The following is a 16,356-nucleotide window of genomic DNA, read 5'->3' as shown; positions in this document are numbered from 1 at the left end:
TTGCTCTCATTTTCTATTTTTCTTTACTGCAGCAACTCTGTTTCTTCTTTCTTTATTCTAAAACAACTACAGAATCCAAGTGCAATTGCACGATAATGTGAAATCCTCCGAAGATGGACAGCGTGAAGCCTCCAAAATTGGAATCCAAGTGCAATTGCACAATAATGTGGAAGTCTTTCATTCACTCTGTGTGACTGCTCTCTCCAGCCACATGGAGAGATGCCAAGTGCTTGTATGCTAATAGTTTTGTGTTTGAAGGGCTGTATGGACTGTTGCCAATTCATTGATGTTGATTCCAATTTATTTGTAAGAAGCACCACCATGTGTTGGTGACGTAAATGTAAAGTTTTTATTGTCATTAGGCGCGAGGCATTGGAGATTTGTGCTTGCTCTGCTCCAGGTGCCATATTCTTGTTAGTTATCCCGTCCGATTTAAGTGCTCCGGTAGAAAAGGTGTGAATTAATCCCCAAGTGTTCATATTTGTTATGATTTTTTTTTTATACAGCTTGATTTTTGTTCAACGGCTCATCTGTGGTGGCATTTCGTAAAATTAGACAGCTAAAATGATACTGTTGATAAACTCTATTAAACTTTGAGGGTTTAATTAAAAAGAAATCAGAAGTTGAATAACCAAATTAAACTTTGACCAAATCCTCGAATTTAAAACCCTAAGACTGAAAAACTACGTTGTTTTGTATGTATATAAAAAAGACCAGACGACATGTTGTTTGGTTACTGCTTGTTGTCCTCTAACTTGTCACCCGAAAAAGTTGATCGCTTGGCTACCTTTCAGGAGCATTTTATGCTTCATCTTTTAACTAAACTGGACTATACACCACTATAATGGCTTGACATTGTACTACACCCTAGACTAGGTCTCGTCGGCCAACTGGCCCTACAGCCACCGCAACATTGCTTCAAAATGGCCAAGCCGACCAATCTTTAGTTACCAACTTTTTCAGGCCTTGATAACAACTTTGAACCAATGATTAGGATCCTTCCGGGTCGAATCAAAGGCCACAATTTGGCATCAGTAAATAAACAATATCCCTCTTCCACCCCTTATAAATATGGGTGAATTTGATGCATTGAGCATCAAGAAATTAGAGGCCAAAGTTGGGAAAAACAACATTTCCCCGGTTTTTTTTCTCCCCCTCCGCTAGCCTCTTTTGCGCCACCGTAACCACCGTCGCCATTGTCGCCACCACCCACACGCCGGTCTTTCTTGTACCACTAGGAACGCCGCCAACCTCTTTTCTCCTTCAGCCAGGCAAGCCTTCCTCTCCTTTTTCTTCTCCATAACTCCTTCATAACCATTTGCATGTAGAATACTTTCTGCATGCAAATGGCAAAATGCCACTAACATGGGTCGAGTCCAGCACACCCAATATATATAAAAAAGAGATGTCAGGTCTGTTGGGTCGTAGTTGACCTAACCCAATCCAGCTGGGCCCAGCCTATATGGTTGGGTCGAGCCCAGCCCATACAATAATAATAATAAGATATTATATAATAGAAAAAATACTTAAAAAAAACAAAAAATCCAAAAATTTCCAAGAGTCCTTTCAAAATATTTTTTATTTTCTCGCATGTTTTCCCAACAATTTTGCATAATATTGAGTTGTATATTTACACTATAAGATACAAATCCAATATTAAAATACCTGGTTTTCTACAAAAATTTTCTTAAATTTTTTGTTTAAATTCAAAAATAATTAAAAACATTTTCTATTTAAAAAACAAAAAAAATATTTTGTTTTCGTGCACACAACCAAATCCTAAAAGGTTTTTCATGCATATTCTCTAAAATATAAAAATCATGTTTTTAAAAAAATGCAAATATGGATATCGTAAATAGTTTATGATTATCCATCAGGGTTTTGCAAAATATATATATAAAAAAACTCATAACAATTATTTTGTTTTTCAGAATGCTGGGACTTAGCTATATCCAAGAAATAAATAAGTTTGGCTCTTAGAATAGTTAGGATTTAACTCAACAAAGTAGAGACTATCTCACGAAGCGAGATCTACCTTGAACCTTAGAAAAGATCAATAGACAGAAACATGACCTAGAAAAATAATCAAACAACAATGCAGTTTATCTTAGGTAGGGTGCACTGGGGGTGAAACGTCTTCCCCTTGCACAATTAGTCCCTTACCCAGACTCTCGTAGACCATATGTTTCCTAGAAATCATAATACTAGGTGGCGACTCTTGATTTCTATAATCATAACTTTATGATTATACTCAAAACCTCTTTCTTTTTCACCAACATCTTAGGCGGCATACCCGTCGTCGCTCGACACGTGCGCACCGCGACATATAGGATTATAAACTTCTACGTAAGATATATTTTTTTTATTGGCATTAGAACGATTAGGTTTTTAACCTAATAAGATACAGATCGATCTCTTTACTGAAAAGAACTTTTCTTCAACCTTAAATAGATTAACAATTAGAAAACACAATATTTTCTTAGTTTGTATCAAACAAATAAAAGGAAAATTAAAATAAATTATCAACTCTGAATCCCTATTAACACATCATATAAAGATTAAATTTTAAAAAAAATCAATAATCAAAGGGGAAAAAAAGGGTCAAAATGCAAAAAAATAAATTAATGTGGATTACTATTAATACTTAATATTTAATACTTAATTAATATTTAATGCTTCAGAATATTGATTTAGTGTTTGACGATGTTAGCAGGCGTGATGTTTTCCCATCTTGACTTTCAGGTCTGTTTGGAGAGGGGCGGGCTTGGAAGTATATGCCTAGCTAGCTAATTTAATCAGAGGGTGGCTGTAACAGTGTTAAACGTGCACGGGGTGCACACTTCGGCAGGCTAGCCAAAACAAGGCCTAAGGGTGCTGGCAGCCATGCCATCAGTGGGAGAAATCGGCAGCGTAGATTTGTGCGGCTGTAGGTTCGTCAAAGGGAAAATCGGCAACGCAGATTGTCGACGAACATGGGCTTGACGAGGGAATGTCCAAGCCAGGCGGGAAAACTCGTCAGGGGCATAGGTTGACGAGAACATGGGCTGTCGAGGAATTCGGCAGCGCCAACATTGGGAGCCTGCACGCAGATGCGAATTCGGCAGCGCAGGAATTAGCAGCCTGCACGCAGATGCGAATTCGACAGCGCGCAGCAGCTGGTGCAAGTCAGGGGCGCGACTTGGCACGATCTAAAAGTTGGGCGAAGGACTGTCCAAGGCATGGGTTAGAGCTCTAGGCGCTGGGACGCGCCAACGAAGGCACACTGCCTAGAATTCGGCAGCGATGGATTGCGACAGCCTTGCATAGGCAGAGATGAATTCGGCAGGCAGCATGCAATGGTCTATGCGAGTCTTTGAGCTTGCGACTTGGCATGGACGTGGGGACTTAGATGATGGACTTGGCATGGACGTGGGGACTTAGATGATGGACCTTCTGAGTCAGCAGCCGCAACAGAAACTGGCAGCTGGGGCTGACAAGTAGACAGCCAGGAAATGGAGGAAGTGGCAACTTCATGGGAGGCAGAACGTGGGAGCATAACTGGGGTGCTGTCCAGGCCACTATCTCCTGAAAACATGGGATCATGGGTGAGAGGTAGTGCTCCACCATGTCCTGAAAACATGGGATCATGGGTGAGAGGTAGTGCTCCACTAGGTCCCGAAAATGGGGGATAATGGGGAGGAGCCTTTGCAGCTCCCTTGCTTGTCTATAAATACAAGATGCAGCTCTTGGTTGAAGGAGAGCATTCGGGTGGGAATGTTCAGAATGGGAGAGCATTCGGTTGGGAATGTTCAGCATGTAGGAGCATGCAAGAACATGTAGAACACTAGTTAGAGGTAGCTTGGTGTAGCATGTAATCTTTGTGCATAGCACACATACGGATTTGTGTATAGTTTCCTTTGTGTATGAGATTAATAAAGGTTGGGAAAGAGTTCCTGTAAAGCTTGTTGTGCACTTTGATTCTTATTCTTGCTTGTGTATTCCGCTTGCTTAGTTACTAGGCAAACACGAGTAGGAGTGGCGAGAGAAGGCTGAGTCTAGTGAGGGACTAGGCTGCCGCACGGGTTGAATTTCGTTGCGAAAAATTACCCCCGTGACACTGGCCATATCAATCCAGGTCGTGTTTAAACAACCATATTTGACTTTTCTTTGCAGGGAAACTTCATTTCTGGGATCTCGTATCATGTTGGTCTGAAACGAAATAAATAATTCCCCGAGGAAACTAGGCTGATGCCCTGGCTACAATTAGGCTGATGCCCTGGCTACAATCTATGTAGCTAAAGCTAAAGCTCTGCTCACACTGTTCATGCTTTCTCTTTTTTATATTTATCTATTCTCGACTTCAGCAAAAAAAAAAATTCCCCGAGGAAACTAGCATCCAAATTTACTTAATTTGTTGGCAAAATAATATATTTTACATAAAAGAGTTAGGTAGGAGGGAGCTATCTCGATTCCGTATTACTGTATATTTGCCATGGATTTGTATGCATCATCTCTTTGCTCGAGTAATGAATGATAGCCAATTTATGGTTTCTCTTTGGCTTTGCATTACAAACCAGGTTAGGTAAAGTTTGTAAATTTTTCTATTTTTTATTTAAGATTAATTTTTTTTAAGTTTTGGATAGTTTTGATGTGTTTATCAAAAATTACTTTTAAAAAATAAAAAATATATATTAATATATTTTTAATTAAAAAATACTTTAAAAAATAATTATTATCATATTTTAAATACTCAACTAAAAAACAGTCAGAGTGAGTGGTGGAGAAGATGCAACGCAACCTCCTCCACCAACAAGGAAAAGGGGTCATGGTTTGTTTAATATCAGATACATTTCACTTTTCTCGTGCCGGCAAGTGAAAAATAACAAAAAAGGACACTTTCAACTAGCGAAATGCCTCAGCTCATAGAGTCCTAGCTGCATCAGTTTTGAAGTTGCCCGCTAATAAACTATATAGCTATACAATTCATGCCTAGTTGCAGGCTTCGGGCTTCAATGATCATAATTCTTTCAGCGGATTAATCCAGAGAACAGAAAGTGCTGTTTTCAGAGCATCCCTTATGCCTCGTCTCGATATAACGCAGACAGACTGCTTCCATTAGGAGTCCAGACATAGAAATCCATCCAATCCTTGTCGAGCTTTTCCACTAAACCTTGAGCTTGTGGGACACAACAAAGAGGGATCCGCTTCCAAGGTGAAGCCCTACTATTTTCTCCTTTATAAAATGGACACTCTATTTCCAGCACTCCTCTGGGATTCAGCCCAGAACACTTGTCAACTAGACCGAGAACGATGAGAATGCCAATGAATCTATGGTGCGTAATGTTGGGCTTCCGAACGAGATGGACATTATGAAGCCTCCTAAGTTGGAATCCAAGTGCAATTGCACGATAATGTGAAATCCTCCGAAGATGGACAGCATGAAGCCTCCGAAGTCGGAATCCAAGTGCAATTGCACAATAATGTGGAAGTCTTTCATTCACTCTGTGTGACTACTCTCTCCAGCCACATGGAGAGATGCCAAGTGCTTGTATGCTAATAGTTTTGTGTTTGAAGGGCTCTATGGACTATTGCCAATTCATTTATGTTGATTCCAATTTATTTTTAAGAAGCACCACCATGTGTTGGTGACGTAAATGTAAAGTTTTTATTGTCATGAGGCGCGAGGCATTGGAGATTTGTGTTTGCTCTGCTCCAGGTGCCGTATTCTTGTATTCTTGTTAGTTATCCCGTCCGATTCAAGTGCTCCGATAGAAAAGGTGTGAATTAAACCCCCCAAGTGTTCATATTTGTTATGATTTTTTAAAAATACAGCTTGATTTTTGTTCAATGGCTCATCTGTGGTGGCATTTCGTAAAATTAGAGCAGCTAAAATGATATTGTTGAGAAACTCTATTACATTGATGTAAAATTTTATGACCAGACAGCAAGAAAAAAGAAAAAGAAAAGAAATTTCACCACCAGCAAACTAAAGAATGTAATGTAATGAACCGATGATTCAAGCGCATTACATCACACATTGAGCCTCGCAAACATCTTCTTTCCATCTGAGCTAAACTGATACACTAGGATTTGCAGAAGCAAATTCAAGCAGCTCCCTGTTGGATTCGAACAAGGCCATGTCTTCTGGACTCAAGCTTATACACGCTTCTATTCCATCACCATCCCTTGTGTCGATCAAACACATAAGATTTTTCAGCTCTATAGTTAAAACATTACTCAACCATCTTGGTTTTCCCCATCCGAAATCAGCATCATAAAGTTCAAATCTACACCAACTGGAGCAGTTATAGTAGTCAATATCTTTGCTCATGGCCATCTTTCCAAACTCTTCCACCGTCTTGCAAATTGCTAACGAAATATCGTCCCCTGGGGTTATTTTAGCATATTTTTCACCAAACTCTATAAGATCTTTCCTTATACGGCTCACTATACCTTGCAATTCTAAATCATCATGATCCTCTATCCGCGCTGATATACTACCTGCGTAGTTCCCACCGTAGTTGTCTGGTAAGGTTGGCACAAGCCTCTTCCGAATATTCACTCCAAGAGACAACACAGCTTTTCTTGGAACCCCCAAGTTTGATCTTGATGCGCTCATCGCACATTTCCAGATCAACGCTGTTACAGATTCCACCCGTGTTGGATCTGGCACGCTTGCACTGATGGCTTTAGCCTTGAGAGCAGTAATTTTGGGAGCTTCAAACACAAACCTTTTCATGACAGACTCTCCTTTAATCAAATATACTGGAAGCATTGAGATTGGTAAATCCATTTGTGGGAAAATAGAAGCACCCATGAACACTGGACTGATCACCACCTCAGTACTCGACCTGCGAGCGGTTGCAGCCCAGCACTTGATGAATGATGTTAGCGTGGCTGCATCTGCAACCTTGTGAGAAAGATTCACGCCAATTGCCAAGCCACCACAATCAAAGAAACTAGCTTGGACAATTAATTGACTATCCCTGGCCGTGGCTGGTTCACTTATAGCTGCAGGAAGGAGTTGTTTTAGCACTTCAGTATCAGGCTTTTTGAGAATATCAGAGAGAATACAATGGATTCGAGCCTCAATATATTCAGCCCCATGGTCATCACATTCAATGGACAAATTGTCTTTGAGTCTGCCTGCGAATGGATAAAAATGAGTCAAGGCTTCAGACAGTGAGGTCTTTAGTAGCAGTGACCTTTCCGTGGCTTTGGCAAGGTGATCTGTGTCGTTTCCATTCCTGGGGTAAAATAGCTGCAGGGGAATGTGACCTACTGGCATGGATTGGTCCAGAAGAGAGAGCTTGAGACTTCTTAAGTGAAGGGGCGTTGGAGAGGATGGTTTGATGGTTTCTCTCTGCATGATCTCGATTCTCAGAGGCACAGACATGATGGATAATCCTGCTAGCTATCTATTTTCCAGTCTGGTTAACAGATAAGTCCTCAATCCAGACTTGTGTTAAGTAATTAACATAACAACTCCCCTGGTAAGAACGGAGTGATAGCAACGAAAGCAACTAATCAAAGTAAACGAATAAGAACATGTTTGGTAACGTGGGAGCGTCCACGTTTCCTACGGTTCCATTGAAATAAGCTGTTTGGTTAATAGCTACCTACGTTTTCAAACTCTATGGGACCCACACGAATTGCGTTCCAAACGCAGGACAAGCAAAAGCAACTAGTTGTTGCTTTTGCCGTGGCTGCTGTTCAGAAAACGCTGCAACCTTTACCAAAAAATTAATTTCAGCCCTATCTGTCCGTTGCATCACGGTCGTCTCCCCTCCTCCACATTCGCCTCCCAGAGCTCTCCTTCTCCACGGCTGCCCTCTTCTCAAAAAATCAGTACTCCTCATCACATTTTCAGTACACACACTCTTCGTCCATTATCTCACGCAGGCTGTCACCAGTGTTTGTAGCCGAGTGTAGATCAAGCCCATCTGCCACAGATCCGCTGCCATGATGAACTCCTCTCGCGGTTGAAGAAGACACGCACTGAACCAGGTAATTTTATTCGCACTTGACCTAACAAAAATGTATAGATCTTGCCTTATAAGCTAAAACAAACTGTTTTCTCTAACCAATATGTTCTCTTGCTGTGTGTTTTCTTTGCCGGAACCAAAGAGAGCATCGAAATCAGCCTCCTGGAAAGCTCAAGCATAAGCATCTTACCAATCTCTGTCTCTGTTGCACAAGAAAATTCACGGTCAGTTGGTCTGTTTCGGTTGCACAGTTACTTTATATCTCTGATTCTCTTTTTACATGTGCTTTTGGCTGTGCGTGGTGTGAAACCATCAAAATGTTAACATTTCCTTACACTGTTATGCATAGCTAGGCACAAATACATGTGCTTTCGTGTTAAAGACTTTGGTTTTGATGTGGGTTTTTTATTTAAATGGGAGCTAGTTAGTCATTACCTGCTTTGTCTCTGCTAAATTTGGTTTAGCATTAGTAGAATGATGTTTTATTTTTGTTTTAAATTAGTAAATTTAATCAAGAAAAGGTTAATCATTGCTGTCAAGGGAAGGTTTCAAGAGAGTGGAGTAATACCTTTTATGTTAGCTAGAATTGCTGCAAAAAATTTTTTTGATCAATTGGGACAGGATAAAAATTATAACATAAAGGATGTGATTGCGGAGTGTGGAATGTGAAAAAAGGATGGTCTTTTTTTTGCAGGAAAGAAGAGAGCATATGATTTTGCAATATGTGGATATTGGTGTTGTGGAAATTAAGAGTTTCTTTTGCACCGGTTTATTAGTTTAGAGTGGCAATTTAAGTTTCCAGGACTGGATTTTTTTGGTTGCAATTGTATAACATGAAGGGAAGTTTCAAAGTATTAAGAGGGGATGACAAAAGTTCTGGTTTATAATGTATATATGAAGGGCTAAGATTGTGTGGGGATTTTGTTGTTGCAAGGAAAGGGAGATGGTGAGTTAAATCTGTTGGTTTTTTCTTGTGTTTGTACTTGATATGCTTGTAAATAGTCTTCGTTCACAAGTCTCATAGTGACATATAAGCTTTATTTTTAGAATATAAACTGAAGGTTTTCTTTGTCTAAACTTCTGCCAACTGTAATACTTTATAGAGCACATATTAATATATTATCATTATATTCTTTGGCATTAAATTTGAATAAATATTAGTAATACTAGGCAATGCAAACATTGGCTTGTTGAAACATTAATGGAAATAAACCTAGCAATTACAGTGTTAAGTTGATTATGTTAAGTCTATGTTCTCAATTTGCATTTTAGGTTGCGATTTATTAATTAAGATAGATTGTGCATTCCATGTCCTTTACATCGCCTCCAAGAAATTAACCTGTTAATTATATATTAGGCAAAACATTTTAACCGATAACATGGACGATTCTCAATCACAAGATAAGGCTTGTTGGACTAGAGAGATGTTGCATGCTTTTTGTGACATATGTATTAAAGCAATTGAGCAAGGTATGCGACCCAACACACATTTCGACAAAGCTGGGTGGAAATATGTTATGAATTGCTTTAAGAATCAAACTGGCCATGCATTAACGAAAGCACAATTAAAGAATAAGTGGGACGGAATTAAAAAAGATTGGAGAATATGGAAAAAGTTGATTTCCGAAACAGGAGTAGGCTGGAGTGCTGAACTGGGAACAATTGCGGCTCCTGATGAATGGTGGAAAGCTAAAAACCAGGTCTGTTTTGTTCAGTATGTTTAGAGCTGTAATAAACTGTTTGATTGCATGCTTTTACATCATTTTTTATGCATTTTTTTCTTCATTGTCCCTTTATTGTAGGAGATACGCGGAGCAAGAAAGTTTAGGCATGTTGGCATCGATCCAACATTGTGTTGTAAATATGATATCATGTTTACAAACACTGTTGCTACCGGTCAGTATGCTTGGGCTCCATCACAGGGTCTGAATTCTGATGAAGATGGTGTCGGTCAAAGGCAAACTAACGCAGTAAATGAGGACCCTCATCTTCAGGAAGGTAGTGGAGATTCTGAGGAGGATAGTCTACCAAATTTTGTTGCCGATGTCAATAATATGGTGGCTGGTGTCAATTTTTCCAACAGCACAAGCAATCCCACTAGTAGTAGTGGGAAGAGAAAAGGTGTGCAACAAAGTTCCCAACAAAATTTGAAAAAAAAAAGGGCTGCCGGAAGGGGATCACATTTGTTATCGCGATTAGATAAGTTAGTTGATAGTGTGTCTACCAAGAGTGAATGCACGTCAACTGTTTTGGATAAAAAAGGATGTAGCATAGAAGAGGTGATGAAGGAGTTTCACTCCATTGAGGAAGTGGTGTTCGGCAGTGAGCTGTATTGTTTTGCAACTGAGTTTTTCATGGTTAGAAGTAGGAGGGAAATGTGGGCAGCAATGGGTGATGTGGACCGAAAATTTCAGTGGCTGAAATTAATGTTCGATCGAAGGGCAACCTACAGACCTTGAAGTAAGTTTACATTTGATTTAGGGAAAAATAACAGTTATGTATGTTATTTTGTGTTATATGTTGCAGCAATTAAATTTTGTTGTGTGTCATATGTTTCGGTAATTATTGCATGCATTTCATATCTCAAGTGTTTTTGAATGTTTAGCACACTTCTAATGCTTGATTTGTATTCCAAAGAGCCGTTAACATGTTGTATGGTTATGTGTTTTCTCACAGTTAAAAGTCCACAAAAAGGTTGGGTGCATGAGGTGTTGTTGCAGCTGTAGAATTGCCAAATGGTTGATGCAAACGGTTATGCCTTTGCTGTTTTTTTCCAGGTTTCTTAACTTGTAACGTATCATATGTTGAGCACTTCATTTGTATTTGTAGTTGTCGGCTCATTGGTTATGTTTGAGATGTTTTTAACAGCTATTATTGTACCTTTTACAAGCTGTAATTGTAGGTTTCATGTTGACTTCTATAGACTAGTTTGAATAGCTGGAACACTTTGTGTTCAGTTTGCTTTTTCAGCCTTGAATTTCATATTGTAACTTGACAGATTTCATGGTTTTTTATGAGTTGAATGGCAACTGATTGGTTGAATGTTAGTTGACTTGAATTGCTGCTACAGCCTTGAATTATTGTTCCTTACTTGAATGTTTGATTGTGGGTTGAATGAGAGTTGCTGGGTTGAATGGTTGGTCATGGTACAAATACTGGTTTGCTTATGGGTATGGCAGTAAATATATGTTCGTTTGTGCTGTGTGTGTGTTTCTATTTAAGATGCATTATCATTCCAAAGCATTTTCATTGGCTGGCCACAAAATTTGCAAGCATTCCCACGTGTATTGAGGGCCGTTTTCAGAAGGTTTTGTTGTTGTTTTTACACTGCAACGTCAACTTCATTGACTTTAGAAGGTTAGTTGTTGATTTTAAGGCTATTTTTTAGTTAATACAGCTTTATCTTTATGTTTTGTTATCAAATTTAGATGGTAAATCCGATAGGGCTGCTATTATTGTCAATAAAGCAAGTTTATTTTTTATTTTTTCCCTATTTATACAGCAGTCCCTTATCTTTAGTTTTTTTTCCTCATGAAACCTTAATGGCCTGCCACCACATATTTCAAGCATGCCAACATGTATAAACACTGTTTTGAAGGTTTAATTTAAGTTTGTGCTGTAAAATATTGAATGCGTTACTTATAAGTAAAATGTGTGTGATTCGTTGGGGTTGCTTCAATTTAAATGTTTTTTGCTTAAATTAATTTCGCCGTAAATAAGTTCGATTATTAGGGATTGATGCAATGAAGATGTTTTAGGATAAGTTAATGTCGTCATTAATGTTTAAAATAATGTAAACAAATTACGCAGTGAAAACTGTCATGTTACCGTTACGTTGCTAGTTGAAAATTACAATTATTGTTTTGTTGAAAAATATTGAATGAGTTACGTATAAGTTAAAGATGTTCGATATTTAGCGCTTCATCAAGCATAAATGTTTTGTGTTAAGATCGTTGTTAACGACACAACAAATCAAAAAATATTATTCAATGAACATGTATTATTTACTGATACTCTGCAGGTTGGAAATTGATATTAAGTTGTGTTTTTAGATATGGATCCGAATTGGTTTACTGCGCTTTTTGATGACCATTATGAAAATGTTATGAATAATGCTGGTCGATATGTGTCGGATGGGTTTGCCGGTACAAGTTCAATAAGTGGTTTTGGAGGTAGTGTCGGTGATGGTTATGGGAACTATAACAGTGAGGTTCAGGACGACGACCTAAATCAACAGGATGACAATGACGGTGGCGATTTATTCTGGCATAGAGAGTGTGATCGAACTAAATTAGTCATATGCACTGCTGGAGCACTGACGATGTATTACAATACGTATGTTTACAAAGAGCCATGTATGAATTCATACAACACTGGCATGCGATGGTTGACGGAAATTTTAAATGGGCATTGGATGCGTTGTGTGAACATGTTTCGGATGGATGCGGACACATTGAAGAGTTTGGCTTTAGAGTTGGAAACGATGTACAGGTTGAAACCGTCTAGACGGATGAGTGTTATTGAGAAAGTAGGCATGTTTCTCTACACTTTAGCTCTAGGTGCTTCAAATAGGGAGGTGCAGGAGCGTTTTCAGCATTCAGGTGAAACAGTTTCCAGAAATTTCAAAGAGGTTCTTCGTTCTGTGTGCTTGCTAGCAGCTGATTTCATTAAACCAGTAGATCCGGAATTCACAACAACACCATTGGAAATTGAAATGAATCCGAGATACATGCCCTATTTCAAGGTAAGCAATACTCTGTACAAGTAGTTAAATATTTCAAAAGGTTACAATCAAATATTTAAGTGTAATTAAATTGTCTTCGACAACAAATTTTTTGTTTTTGTAGAATTGCATTGGAGCGATTGATGGAACACATGTACGTGCATGTGTTTCACAAGAAATTCAAATACCATTTATTGGTAGAAAAGGTATACCGACGCAAAATATAATGGCAGCATGTAGCTTTGACATGCAATTTACATTTGTTTGGGCTGGGTGGGAAGGCAGTGCTCACGATACACGAATATTTTATGAGGCGATTGGAAATACAAACATACAATTTCCGCGGCCACCGGAAGGTATTAACCCGAAAAAAAATATGGTTGTTGTTCAGCTGATCTAATTTCTTTTTTTATAAAGTATTTTGTAAGCATTAAACAATTAGTACATTTATGCAGGGAAGTATTATCTCGTTGATTCGGGATATCCGAATGAATACGGTTACTTGGGTCCATATAGAGGGGAGAGATATCATCTTCCAGAATTTCATCGACGAGGACAACCGCGAAGTCGGGAGGAACTATTCAACCGAGTCCATTCATCATTACGATGTGTTATCGAACGTACATTTGGAGTTTGGAAGAAAAGATGGCGAATCTTGCAAACCATGCCTGAGTTTCCTTACAAATCACAGGTTAAAATTGTTGTCGCATCAATGGCGCTGCACAACTATATTCGACGGAAGTCAGACCAAGATGTTGCATTCAACAAGTTTGATAGCCATCCTGATTTCGTTCCTCCAGATACTTTTCCCGATGTCGTTCCACAATCACAAACAACTGGACACCAGAGTGCGTCGCGTATGGATTATATTCGTGATGCCATTGCAAATAGTTTGATGGGGCAATAATGTTTAATTGTAATAACAAATCAAGCTTTTATTATTTTGCTGGTATATATGTGGACAAAATATTTTATTTTCTCTTAACACAAAGAATTATTTTATTTATGTCATTTTTCGTCATTTTGTGTACCAAAGCAACCGCAACCACAGGTTTAACCAAACATGTTTTTAACAACAATAAAGTCAAACCACACTTTTAACCAAACACTCAAATTATATACACAAACCACAGAAAAAGTGCTTTTTGAAAAAATCACTTTTTTCCAACCGCAACCACAACAGCAACAGCAATACCAAACATACCCTAAGTCAAGTGGAAAAATACAACTGGACTATGCTGTCTTATGTAACGTGGGCCACTTTCTTTCAATATCTTAATAATATTAAAGTCTTTAAGTTTCGAGAAGTTTTTTTTTTTTTAAATCTGCCTTGTTAAAATTCCATGATAATTGAATATAAAAAAAAACTTTTAAATAAGTTTTGGAAGTTATTTATTTATCTTGTTGGATTTGAATTTTTTTTCTAGACTTTTAATTTATTTATAAATTATAATACTAAATGAAATATATTAGCTAAGTAAATTTTAATTATGAATTCTTTTCTATAGATATTCTAGATCTAAAACTAGCATAAATAAAAATGTCTAGTTTATTTTTAAAAAATTAAGACTAAGTTTTTATAAAATATCATACAATTTTATTTATTTCCCTACCATGGTAGGGTTGTAATTTTATGGATCAAAAACTCTAGTTTTTATACTCTCTTCATCACACTATGTCATGAAATGTATTATAATTATTCTTCTTTCTTCTTCTTTTGTCTTGTTTCAATATATCATTAGTATATTCGTTTTCACTCTACTGGAAGTTGGATTATTTTGTTCTAAATTTTTAAAAAAATATTAAAAATATAGAGATTTTTTTGACAATATCATTAAATTCAATCAAGTGACTCGATCTTGAAACCTGCCAAGTTCAGCTCCTTGCCTAGTTTTAATTTCAAATTAAACTCCATGGAAACTGATCCAAAATGAATCATTCAATTTAAAAGGTCCAAAGATAACTTGGATGACCAGTAAAAACATGACATATCTCTTAAAAATACTTTAAAATGACAATAATTTTTTAATATTAAGACGATGTCAAATTGGATCAACCGCGGTCACCCTACGACCTGAGTCATGGACTTCAATGGGTTTAATAACTTTGTTGTTTTTGTAAAAATTTTTATTTAATTTTATGATAAAATTATATGCTTGCAAAATCAAGCACTAATCCTAAAAAAGACGTTTATTTGAGATCATGATAACCTTATAGAAATTAGAAAAAAAAAATAAACCATGAATTCCATTTCTCAACCATTTTATATTGAAGAAGAATGAAATAAAAAACAATTAGAAAAATCAAAGGACCACAAACTAAAGAAACAAACATATCGTGTTTGATAGGTAAACTCACTAAACCCATGAATCGGGTAACCCAGGTCAACACTTCAAACCCACAAACCGGGTAATGGACTCCATTGACATTAATAACTTGTTTTTTTTCTAAACTATTTCTTATTTAACTATATGATAACAAAAATAAACGATTGCAAAATTGAGTGTCAAATCAACAATGAGACTTTTTTAAAAGACTACGATAACTTTGTAAAAAAGAAAACAAAATAAATTATGAAACTTAATTCTCAATTAACTCAATACTGAATTATGAAATAAGAAAAATGAATTTAACAAAAAAATAATTAAAATCGCTAAACTCGACAATAGGCCCATGGAGTTTCAAAAATTTAATAACATGTTTTTTTTCTGAAACTATTTTTTTAACTATATTGTTGTAACCCAATTTTTGAACCCTAGTTTATCTAAATACTTTCAACATACAAAAAAATCAAAAATATATTCTTGATGTATTTGCGTTATTTTCAGCGTCGTCTCAAAAGGATTTAAATTTCAAATTTCATTTCAACATGTTCCCTTTTTAAAAAGTTATTGATTTTTCTCATTTGAGTCGACGTTGATATTGTCTTTTTAAAAAAAAATCAAAATACAAAAAAAAACTATCTGGATAAAGATGCCAAAATAAAAAGGAAGAAAACGAGGGATCAAGATGAATTTAGATTGCTTATTGGACCAATTAATTGGGAAAGAAGACAAAATCCTCCACCTGTAAAAAGGTGATTAACTCACAAAAAAAGGGGGCAGTTCATTATAAAAAAAACATAAAAAAACTCTCTAGCTCACACATTCCCTCTTCCTATTCATAATTTTTTCAAGAGAGTAGCCATTAACTCCTCCAAAACCAAAACCAACCTATACCATTGTAAGCTCAATACCAAACCAGCCTCCCCTCATTTATTATTGTAAAAGAACCGAACCCAAATGTTTTTATCTTTTTTAGGAGTACCAATCAATGTAAAGCAACATTCTTTTATGACTGACTAACCCATCATTAATGCCAACACCTTTAGCAACTCTTCCTCCAACTCTCCACCTCTATTGGAACCAACCACTGTGAGCAGCACCCATTTTCCACTGGGAGATACAAAAAAAATCCACCGTGTATAGCAGCAACCACCAGTCTCTTCGGTTTTAACAAGACCAACCACGGACGACTGCGACAACATCATCAGCCCCCGCATGTAATGCCTTTGTTTCTTCTCCACTATCTTGCAACATAAAAAACAATCGATCCAACCATCCACTTTCGGTCGTGACTCAACCACGACCAACGCCATCAACTATATATCCCCATGGTGGTCATGACAAA

General features: G+C 37.3%; 3 protein-coding genes across 3 annotated transcripts; 2 read left to right on the top strand and 1 right to left on the bottom strand.

Annotated features, from left to right (window-relative positions):
- Nucleotides 1-5,054: 5,054 nt before the first annotated feature.
- Nucleotides 5,055-7,375, bottom strand: LOC133697293 (BAHD acyltransferase At5g47980-like). The gene is made up of 2 exons (XM_062119770.1): nucleotides 6,062-7,375; nucleotides 5,055-5,489 (listed from the first exon to the last, which is right to left on the bottom strand). Exons 1-2 carry the CDS (start codon nucleotides 7,373-7,375, stop codon nucleotides 5,055-5,057), a joined length of 1,749 nt encoding a protein of 582 aa, XP_061975754.1.
- Nucleotides 7,376-9,343: 1,968 nt separating this feature from the next.
- Nucleotides 9,344-10,423, top strand: LOC133697292 (L10-interacting MYB domain-containing protein-like). The gene is made up of 2 exons (XM_062119769.1): nucleotides 9,344-9,664; nucleotides 9,767-10,423. The coding sequence occupies exons 1-2, from the start codon at nucleotides 9,344-9,346 to the stop codon at nucleotides 10,421-10,423; spliced, it is 978 nt and encodes a 325-aa protein (XP_061975753.1).
- A 1,595-nt stretch (nucleotides 10,424-12,018) lies between these two features.
- LOC133697291 (uncharacterized) lies at nucleotides 12,019-13,594 on the top strand. Its single transcript, XM_062119768.1, has 3 exons — nucleotides 12,019-12,708; nucleotides 12,812-13,043; nucleotides 13,143-13,594. Exons 1-3 carry the CDS (start codon nucleotides 12,019-12,021, stop codon nucleotides 13,592-13,594), a joined length of 1,374 nt encoding a protein of 457 aa, XP_061975752.1.
- Nucleotides 13,595-16,356: the final 2,762 nt, after the last annotated feature.

The sequence above is a fragment of the Populus nigra genome, chromosome 6 (assembly GCF_951802175.1).
Source record: "Populus nigra chromosome 6, ddPopNigr1.1, whole genome shotgun sequence".
Classification (NCBI taxonomy): domain Eukaryota; kingdom Viridiplantae; phylum Streptophyta; class Magnoliopsida; order Malpighiales; family Salicaceae; genus Populus; species Populus nigra.
This window is presented reverse-complemented; position numbering and strand designations above follow the sequence as displayed.

Excerpts from the sequence above, each read along its gene's own strand:
- LOC133697293 (XM_062119770.1), bottom strand. The coding sequence starts at position 7,375 with ATGTCTGTGCCTCTGAGAATCGAGATCATGCAGAGAGAAACCATCAAA. Across the intron at positions 5,490-6,061 it reads TTGCTTCTGCAAATCCTAGT|TCACACAGAGTGAATGAAAG; the intron begins GTATCAGTTTAG and ends TGGAGAGAGTAG.
- LOC133697291 (XM_062119768.1), top strand. The coding sequence starts at position 12,019 with ATGGATCCGAATTGGTTTACTGCGCTTTTTGATGACCATTATGAAAAT. Across the intron at positions 12,709-12,811 it reads GATACATGCCCTATTTCAAG|AATTGCATTGGAGCGATTGA; the intron begins GTAAGCAATACT and ends TTGTTTTTGTAG. Across the intron at positions 13,044-13,142 it reads ATTTCCGCGGCCACCGGAAG|GGAAGTATTATCTCGTTGAT; the intron begins GTATTAACCCGA and ends ACATTTATGCAG.
- LOC133697292 (XM_062119769.1), top strand. The coding sequence starts at position 9,344 with ATGGACGATTCTCAATCACAAGATAAGGCTTGTTGGACTAGAGAGATG. Across the intron at positions 9,665-9,766 it reads GGTGGAAAGCTAAAAACCAG|GAGATACGCGGAGCAAGAAA; the intron begins GTCTGTTTTGTT and ends CCTTTATTGTAG.